General features: G+C 48.6%; 1 protein-coding gene across 7 annotated transcripts in view; it reads left to right on the forward strand.

Moving 5' to 3' along the window:
* LOC311065027 (titin-like) overlaps positions 1-8052 on the forward strand; it is a 223490-nt gene extending 215438 nt beyond the window's left edge. For all 7 annotated transcript variants that reach the window (XM_084085185.1, XM_084085189.1, XM_084085191.1 and 4 more), the window contains 3 exons: positions 240-6002; positions 6155-6481; positions 6730-8052. In XM_084085185.1, the coding sequence (XP_083941311.1) occupies positions 240-6002; positions 6155-6481; positions 6730-7022 (6383 nt within the window). In that variant the 3' untranslated portion in view covers positions 7023-8052. The remainder of the gene's footprint in view (positions 1-239; positions 6003-6154; positions 6482-6729) is intronic.
* The last annotated feature ends 2570 nt before the right edge of the window (positions 8053-10622 follow it).

The following is a 10622-nucleotide window of genomic DNA, read 5'->3' on the forward strand; positions in this document are numbered from 1 at the left end:
TCTTTTACAAATAATGAGAAGGGGTGTGACACACACACACACACACACACACACACACACACACACACACACACACACACACACACACACACACACACACACACACACACACACACACACACACACACACACACACACATATGAGACAAGATGGTAATAAAGAGAAAAGTAGATTTTACATTCACACAGATTTCATGGCACTTAGCTCACTGTGGTCTTTCTCAAATTTTGTCTTCCAGTTCCTGCAAAGATCCATCTGCCCCTAGAGCTCCAGGGCATGGGAGCGGTCAACGCCGTCCGCGGCCAGGTCGTCACCGTCAAGATCCCTATCACCGGCAAGCCTGAGCCAGCCATCACCTGGCAGAAGGGACAGGAGATCATCTCCAACTCTGCCTACCACCAGGTCATCAACACCAGGTCCTTCACATCCCTGGTCTTCCTGAAGGGAGTCCAGAGAAAGGACACTGGCTACTACATCATCCAGGCCAAGAACCGGTTCGGACAGGACAAGCAGACCATTGAGATTGCGGTGGCCGACGTGCCCGATGCTCCCAAGGGAATCGTGATTTCGGAAATTGGCCGCGACTCCATCACTCTGGCCTGGGAAGCCCCCGGCTTCGACGGCGGAGTCCCCATTACCAAGTACATTGTGGAGAAGTGCCCCTTAAATGGTGACAGGTGGATCCGTACGGGTCACTCCGAGGTCTGCAGCTTCACCGTCATGAACGTCTTTGGAAAGACCAAGTACCAGTTCCGCGTCATGGCCGAGAACCAGTATGGCGTGAGCGAGCCTTGCAAACCAACGGAAGCCATCACCACCAAGGAAGACACCTCCATCCTGAGGAACTATGACGATGAAGTGGACGAGACCAGGGAGATCACCAAGGAGGAGGCTCTATTCTACAAAGTGAAGGAGCTGTCCTCTAAATACGTCATCTCTGAGGAGCTGGCTCGCTGCCAGTTTGGAGTGGTCCACCGCTGTATGGAAATCGCAACTAAGAAGACCTACATGGCCAAGTTCATTAAGGTCAAAGGAACGGACCGTGAGCTGGTCCTCAGGGAGATTGAGGCCCTCAACCTGGCTAGGCACAAGAATGTCATCTACCTGCACGAGTACTTTGAGAGCATGGAGGAAATCATCCTGATCTTCGAGTTCCTCTCAGGCGTAGACATCTTTGAGCGTCTAGGCATAGGCAACTTCGAGCTCACAGAGCAGGAGATTGTCCGCTACCTGAGACAAGTCTGCTCTGCACTCCAGTTCATGCACAGCCATAACTACGGCCACCTTGAAATCCGCCCTGACAACGTTGTTTATACCACCAGGAGAAGCACTGAAGTGAAGATCATTGAGATGGGCCAGTCCAGGCTGCTGGTGCCAGGAGAAAACATCAGATTGACGTTCCATAATCCAGAGTACTGTGCTCCCGAGGTTCACCGCCATGACCTGATCACCACGGCCACTGACATGTGGTCTGTTGGTGTCATGGCTTATGTCCTACTCAGCGGCCTCAACCCCTTCGCCGCAGAGTCCACCACTAAGATGATTGAGAACATCTCTAACTGTGAGTACTTCTTCGACAGCGAGGCCTTCAAGGACACCAGCTTGCTGGCCATGGACTTCATTGACAGACTGCTGGTTAAGGACAGAAAGCTCCGTATGACGGCTCAAGAGGCTCTGGATCACCCATGGCTGAAGATGAAGATTGAAAATGTCAGCAACAAGACCATTAAGACACTACGACACAGGAGGTACTACCAGACCTTGGTTAAGAAGACTGAGACCATTGTCTCAGCGTCTCGCGTAGCCTTCGGTGGTGCCTTCAAGAACCAGAGAAGCCTGGCCATCGGTAGAGTGAAGATTGGAACCGAGTACCGTGGCCTGCGTGCTGGCCCAGTTCTGCACGGCTCAGCCGAAGAGGGCGGACATGTCCGATTCACCTGCAACATCTACAACTATGACAAGAGCACACAGGTGTCATGGTTCTTTGGCAACCGTCAGCTACACGCAAGCACCAAGTTTGAGATTACCTACAGCAATGGTTTTGCCAGCATCTATGTGAAGGACATCCAGGAGTCTGATGATGGTGTGTACAGATGCAAGGTGGTCAGTGATGACGGAGAGGACAGTGCCTATGGAGAGATCTTCGTTGAGACAGTGAGGTGCATCAGGGAGTTCTACCTCAACCGCTCTGTCAAGAAACTGAGGAGGAAGGTTGACAAATCTAAGCTGCTGCAGCGGCCACCTGAGTTCACTCTGCCTCTCTATAACCGCAGTGCTTACATTGGAGACGATGTGCGCTTTGGCGTCACTATCACCGTGCACCCAGAGCCCCATGTGGCATGGCTGAAGAATGGCCAGAGAATCAAAGCAGGTGAAAATGACAGCAAATACACCTTCACCAGTGACAAGGGTCTATACCAACTGATGATCCACAACCTGGACATGGATGATGATGCTGAATACACCGTCATGGCCAACAACAAGTTTGGAGAGGACAGCTGCACGGCCCGCCTCACTGTGGCTCCTCACCCCGTGTCAGAGGACACCATGAGACCCATGTTCAAGCGCCTGTTGGCCAACGTTGACTGTGTGGAAGGAGACAGCGTCCGCTTTGACCTCCGGGTGTCGGGACTCCCCGCACCTACTCTGAAATGGGAGAAGGATGGCCAGAGACTGAAGATGAGTTCAAAGATTGCAGTGGTCCAGGAAGAGGCTGAATACCACGTGCTGCACATCAGAGAGACCTTACTGGAGGACTCTGGTGTGTACAAGGTCACTGCAACCAACGCTGCTGGCTCTATTACCTGCCATGCCGCCCTGAAGGTGGACCGCCTTACTTACCACAGGAGAGAGTACAAGAGTGAGGAGGAGAGACAGAGATATGTCCTGAAACAAATTGAGAAGACCAACAAGATGGCAATGCGTATTGCTGCCACCGAGGAGACGGTTCCACTGAACCCCACAGCCCTGGATGCTCTCAAATTTGCTGCAGATATCTACAAGCCTGCAGTGAGCACCAAGAACGTGGAGGGAGAGTTCGATATCACAGAGGAGAAGTCAGAGACCAAGAAGTTGGAGGAAGAGAGGAGGATCTTTATGCCTTATGAGGTTCCTGAACCTGTGGTGCACGATCCCAGAGCTCTGGAAGAAGACAAAACTATCAAACAGTTTGTGCCTCTGTCAGACATGAAGTGGTACAAGAAGTTGAGAGATGAGTATCATGTTCCTGAGAGAATGGAGAAGATTGTGCAGAAGAGACAGAGACGCATCCGCCTATCCAGGTGGGAGCAGTTCTATGTCGTGCCCCTCCCCAGAATCACAGACCAGTACAGGCCAAGATGGCGCATTCCCAAAGTGAGCCTAGATGATCTGGAAACAGTCAGACCTGCCCGCCGCTCCCCATCACCTGGAAGCGAGTCTATGGTCTCGTTCAGATCCAGGAGGAGATCTCTGGGAGACCTGAGTGATGAGGAGGTGATGATGCCCGTGGATGACTACCTGTCCATGAGGAGAACTGAGGAGGAGAAGATGATGCTGGAGGATGAACTGGAGCTGGGCTTCTCTGCCTCTCCTGTCGGCAGCCCTGTCCGCTATGCTGCAGAGAAGGTGGAGAGAAGGCAGGTGGTCAGGCACGAGGTCGAGGAGGTCACAGAGACAAAGAAGAAACGCACTTTATCTCAGTTTATGAGAAGAAGGAGGTCCTTGTCGCCAACATACATCGAGCTGATGCGTCCAGTCTCTGAGCTGATCAGAGCACCACGTGCCCGGCCTACTGTGGAGGTGGAGGGAACAGCAGTGGAGAGGAGGTCCCCCACCCCTGAGAGAACCCGTGCCCGCTCCCCCAGCCCCATCAGGTCTGTGGAGAGATCCTCTCGCTCTTCCTCGAGGTTTGAGAGGACTGCCCGCTTTGACATCATGTCCCGTTATGAGGCCAGGAAGTCTGCTCTGAAGGCAGAGAGGACATACCAGGTGGTTAGCCAGACACCCTTCAGCCTGGACCACGCTCCCCGCATCACTGTCAGAATGCGCTCCCACCGTGTACCGACTGGCCAGGACACCAGATTTACCCTGAACGTCCAGGCCATGCCCGAGGGCGAGATCACCTGGTACCACAACGGCGTTCAGATCTCTGAGAGCAGCAAATACGTCTTCACCAATATGACTGGGGTCTTGACCATCGCTATCCTGGATTGTCAAGCAGAGGACAGCGGCACCTACCGCTGCATGTGCACCAACGCCAAGGGAGAGGCCTCAGACTACGGCACCCTGGATGTGACCAGAGGAGAGTTCACCACCTACTCATCCCGCCGCAAGGATGAGGACTCTGCAAAGGCATATGTCCCTGAAATGACCAAGGTTGACCACTACCACCACTCTCAATTCAAGGCTGGCTACTCCTCCAAGACTGAGTTTGCAGTGGAGGAGACCAAGACGAAGATGACAGAAACATATGAGACGCGTGAGAGATACTCCTCTGATGAGAGGTTTGGCTCCGTCGAGAGGTATGGCTCATCTGTTAAGTATGCCTCCGCTGAATACCTGTCCTCCGCTTCCTCCTATTCTGCCTCCTCTGAAAAGTTATCCCTGACTGAGAAACAAAGCTTGTCTGAGACTAAGGTGAAGTCTACTACTACTACCGCTGCCGTGAAGTCTACTACCGCTGCCGTGAAGTCTACTACCGCTGCCGTGAAGTCTACTCTCGCAGCCAAGATCCTCACCAAGCCCCAGTCTCTGGTCCTGTCGGAGGGAGAGACGGCTCGTTTCTCCTGCGACATTGACGGGGAGCCAGCACCAACTGTCGCTTGGATCCAAGTGACAGGCAGATCTATTGTAACCTCTCACCGCATCCAGGTCACCACCACCCAGTACAAGTCCACCCTGGAGATCTCCTCTGTGACGTTCTCTGATGAGGGTGACTACAAAGTGGTGGTGGAGAACTCAGAGGGCAGGCAGGAAGCTCACTTCACCCTGACCATTCACAGACCTGCTCCCAAAGAGGCAGCCAAGGCTACGGTGAAGTCACCTGAGCCTTCAGTCACATCACCTGCTCCCTCTGTAACTTCTCCAGTGCCCAGTGTCAAATCACCTGAACCTAGCATTAAGTCCCCTGCACCGAGTAGTGTAGCATCTCCCGTTCCGAGTGTGAAGTCACCTACGCCAAGTGTGACATCTCCCACTCCAAGCGTGAAGTCACCTACACCCAGCGTGAAATCACCTGAACCAGAGGGAGTCAAATCTCCAGGGGTGAAGTCTCCTGAGCCATCTGTGACCTCTCCTGCACCCAGTATCAAATCACCAACTCCAAGCCTCAAATCCCCAACTCCTAGCGTGAAATCCCCTGAGCCTGAGGGACTCAAGACACCCAAGGGTCTCAAGTCTCCTGAACCCATTGCGTCTCCTCCCAGAGTCAAGTCCCCTGAACCTGAGGGAATCAAATCCCCCAGGGGGCTCAAATCACCAGAGCCTGCAGGACTTAAATCACCACGAGGACTCAAGTCCCCAGAACCCTTCGGCGCCAAGAAGCCAATGGGTCTCAAGTCACCAGAACCAGCCGGAATTAAGTCCCCCAGGGGTCTGAAATCCCCTGAGCCCGAGGGACTTAAGTCACCCCCGAGGATGAAGTCGCCTCCCCCCATCATGTCGCCCAAGAGGGTCAAATCCCCAATTGCCAAACCTCCCAAGGTGCTGAGCCAGGTGACCGCCGAGGCTTCCGAGGACACCGTGAGAATGTCATGTGTGTGTGAGAGCAGCGTGAGGGAGGTGACATGGTACGTCAACGGGCGAAGGCTGTCCCAGAGCAGCCGATTTGAGATGCATTACTCTGAGGGCTCCTGCAGCCTGGTGATCCACGAACTGGCGGACAGCGACCAGGGAGAATACACCTGTGAGATGACGGCAGAGGGAGGAGTCTCCAAATCCGTCTTCGCCTTCACTGGCCAGACGTTCCAGTCCATTCGCATGAAGGTCACAGCGTACCAAGAACAGAAAGTGGCACTTAAAGGTAAGAGACATGTCTAGTGACATCTAATGATGTAAAACAGAAAACTGCTTTGTCACAAAGTATTTAAACAGAGAACAAGAATTAAATATAACTGCCCAACTCTGTTGTTGAGCTCCTCTTAATCCTCTCTTCCTCCTCTTCTCCTACTCCAGGATCAGGATCGATGATGATGAGCCAGAAGGAGTCATCATCATCATCCATGATGATGAAGAAAGAAATGCACATGGAGGAGAGCTCCTCCGCCTTTTCGTCCTCCTCCTCCTCCGCCCAGCAAGCTATGATGTCCTCCTCCGCCCAGCAAGCCATGATGTCATCATCCATGATGGAGTCCAGCTCCTTCAGCAGCATGGCGGCTGAGATGAAGTGTGAGACAATGTCCATGTCCAGCATGTCCTCCATGACCTCCGAGACGTACGCCATGAGCTCCAGCAGCCATGAGATGTCCGCACTGATGGAGGGCTCCACCTTCAGATCAATCAGTAAGCGCTTAAGATTAACTCAACACGATGAAAGAGACAGGAGTCATACAGGAGTCAAAACATCAACTCTTATTTGTTACTTTACCTGTTATCTATTGTATGAACACCGTTGCGATGGTTTATTATGTCCTTTCATATTGGGTTTAGGTTGATTGGTTTAGATTTCCATGGCCACACACAGTGCGCTTGTGTGTGCACCATTGGTCCAGCTTCATATTTTCTAACGTATTCTTGTGTTGTGTTTCCAGGCTGTGCACCCAGGATCGAAGCCCTGCCTGAAGACATCAGCATCGAGACGGGCAAAGTCCTGACGGTCACCTGCGCCTTCTCCGGAGACGCCAGAAACATTGAGTGGGCCCGGTCTGGCAAAAGCATAGAGGTGACGCCTGGCGGACGCTTCCACATCGAGACCCAAGAGGACCTGACCACCCTCATTATCACTGGCGTGAAGCAGGAGGACGCTGGAGCCTACACCCTTAGACTGTCCAACGAGCTGGGATCCGACTCAGCCACTGTTTCCATTAGTATTCGATCAATGTAAAAAAAAAAATCGTATCTTCCAATCTCGACCCATCCCCTTTTCCCTACTTCCACAACTTTTTATTTATTAATTTAAGCAAGCTAATCTTACTTGACAAAGACATGGATTTTTGTAAATATGAACTATTTTTATACCAAACTTGACATTAATTTATGCCAAACTAGACTAAAGTCGAAAGTTGTTATAAAATGTGCCATATTGGATAAATATGACTTAGGATTTTTGATCCATTTTTCTGTGACATGTACATAATGTATATAGCCGAATTTAACGGTTATGGGAAATGTATGAATTGTTATTTATGACAATATTAACTGAAACAAAATGAAACAAAAGGAGAAAGTTTCTCGTGAAACGAATACCCTGTTACTAAAACACTGTGCCTCAACGGTATGTTGAAGTCTAAGATTGCCTCAGCAGGTAGAGAGGCTCCCTGCTGAAGTTTTACTAAATCAGCGAGACAATATTAAGCACTGTATATAAAACGATGCAGTGCTGTTTACGGTACTCCTATGAATTATAACACGACCATAAGACCCTGAGTGCTGTTTGCATAATACCCTCATGTAAGCAGCATGAACTGGTCTTGTGTTCTGACTTGACTATGTCATACCACCATTTTGATGACATGCTCACAGTGCGAGCGGCCTTTGCACTCCCTGAGCACAAGTGTTCTTTTTGTGCTTCGCTTCTGGCAAGTGACCGCTTGTCGTGGACTCTCACCTGGCCAAATAAAAATGAGAGTCCATCATGCGCTTGCTTGCAGAGGCGGGGCCATCTCTTGGAGGTGTTGCAGTGTGTTTGTGTGTTAGCATTAGAAGTTCACCGGTCAACCATCAGGGCGCTGCTTAAGTGTTAGGACCACAGCCGCAACAACTAGCTGTGTTTAAACCAAAACATGAAGGAGACAGGAGTGTTACAAGCAGTCTGCCCTGCACTGGTTTGATCGAATTTAGATTTGTAGCGATTTTCCGCAGCCTCCTCGAGCTTTATCCATTATTGATTTAATAAAGCATGATTATCAGCACTATACTACTTTTCTGTGTGTTTATTATTTGTGTCCATTCTTTGTATCAATGATTTCACATGCATTAAGTATATACACTAAGGCACTGGATCTCGCCGACCACCAGGGGTCCAAATTGATCTGTAACGCAGAAATTGTAGAAGTAGAGCCTTACGGGTACATTTAGTTCCATTTGTACAGGGTTGCCACCTTTCAAAAATTGAAATAAAGGATACTTATTCCGGCCACACGGCTTTGCCCCGCGGGCAAACATTTTTGGGGGGAGCCAGGCCCCTGAAAAAATGCATAGAAAGCTATGCATTTCGAAACAGTTATACCTATAACACACAACAACACAAACGCTACAGGTTTTACACCTGCATTACTGCATTACATTTTCTGTAACATGGTTGTAACAAGTCCAATTCATACCATAATCACAAGGAAATGCAGTGCTTCAGCCATACATCACACAGGTATTGTGTGTTTTGCAGTTTGAAATTGGTAGTCCAAAATCCAGAATATAAAAAAGTTAATAAAAACAATGCTTTGGAAAATTGTATGAAATAATGTCAAATATGCATGATTTGAACCTGCAGAATTTACCCTTCAACTTGTATAGTACTAGAAGTTCGGGCCGCTACGCGGCCCGAACGTCTAGCGTGACGCGTCGTTCACTTTGCAGTGCCACCTTACAGGCACCTCACAGTGTGAGAGAGAGTTTTGTGCTCTCCTAAATCCACGGCAGGCTTTGAAAGTACCCACTTCAGAAAGAGGTGACGTGCATCACCTCTCCAATGACCAAAACCCACTTTGTGATTACTCAGACCTGGTATGGCAGACCTGTGGGGAGTGTGCAGTGGTGTACAATGTGAAAAGATAGTTGAAATCGCAGGAGATGAAGTTAGCAGTTTATTTGTGTAAAGGGTCGTCGGCGTGGGTTGTGTTGAGGATGGAAGCCGTCGAACTGGTGCATCCTACCTATTTATAGGTAGGATGTGATGTCATGCTGTCGTGAGATTACGTCACACTGGCGTGTCTCATCGTGATGTCACGACCGTGATGTCATATGACGTCACACTGGCTACATACATACATACATACTGACAACCGACATGGCGCAGGATTCAAATTGTATATATAGATAGTTGAAATTAGGTCTTAAATGTAAAATGTTTTAGCATGTTCAAATCATGTATACTTTGCCTTATTTCAGACCATTTTCCAAAGCATACAGGCTTCTCAGGTGACCACTCTTCTGGTTACCCAGGAGGAGTTTAACCAGTCATATTTGCATACTATATAGGTAACAACAACCACAGTTGGGTTTTAAAAACAAAATGCCTTGATTTAATTGACATGATTTCACATACCAAGCCATTTGGGGGTTCCCTTGTCGCAGACAAGGGAACTGTGTCAGTGTTCCCTGGGCCACAGAAAACATTCGCCGACATACTTTACAGTACACTTTGTAATCATCTCCACTGACGCTGTCAAACCAAGGGTTATGCTGAATAAATGAATGAAAGGAGAAAGGCAGAGACAATGACAGGAGAAATATTTGTTCATTGGTGGGTCATTAATCATCAGAGCCCATCTCAGTTACATGATCACAGTATGAAGCTTTCACTGTCAGTGGTGGAAGAAGTAAAAGTAGCATATACCAATGGTTCTCAAACTTTTTCACATCAAGGACCCCTAGATTAATGTGTATTTGGCCGCAGACCCCTTTCTGAAAAGATTTTGTGGTGTGAACATTTTCAAAAATATGCAGACATTTTCAAAGAATGTCAAGATGTTTTGAAAATAGCTGATATAGGGCCATGGGGGACCCCACTTTTAGAACCCCTGCATTAGACCACCGGACCATCATAACTCTGAGAGTGTACAAATGGAACCAAATGACCGAGAACCAATGGCATATACCACACTGTTACAAGTAAGAGGCATAATATAATATATTGAAAATAGTGTTTTCAAGCAATATTTGCCTCTGAGATATGTATACAGTATTGAAGACTGGAAATACTCATGTAAAGTAAACAAACAAAAAAAGAAACTGTACTTGAGTACAGCTAGCTTTCCACCACTGGAAGCTAAAGCAGACAATTCAGGACATGTAAGGTTGAAAATACCTGATTTCATTGGCAGGACACATGACCACATGACCTCCAAAACCTGTTGCCTAACTGATATAAATAGAACTCCAGAGGGTGGCTCCAACTTGCTGTGGCCAGTCAGACTTATTTTGTACTGCTTGACTACGTTTTAAAACATTATAGTCTTAAGAAAAGGTATCACAATGAAAGATACTGGCCAGCTTATACAGTAGTAGACCTTATCAAAGACTACAAAAAGAAAATATTGATAGAATGATCAAGAGTCAAGACATTGGCCAGTTTATAGGCTACAGTAGACCTTTATACTACAAAAAAACTAAAACAGTATAACAAAAATGTATTGATAGAAATGTTTTAGAGACACACTCACAGTTCTCATAGTATACCCCTTTAATGGAACTTGACCCATCTATTCATGCAGTTCAAATGAGTCACACGCCCCAAATGTAATCAGCTGTCAGCCTGCTTTGGTAC

Source organism: Gymnoscopelus microlampas (genome assembly GCF_963454915.1).
Source record: "Gymnoscopelus microlampas genome assembly, chromosome: 17".
Lineage (NCBI taxonomy): Eukaryota > Metazoa > Chordata > Actinopteri > Myctophiformes > Myctophidae > Gymnoscopelus > Gymnoscopelus microlampas.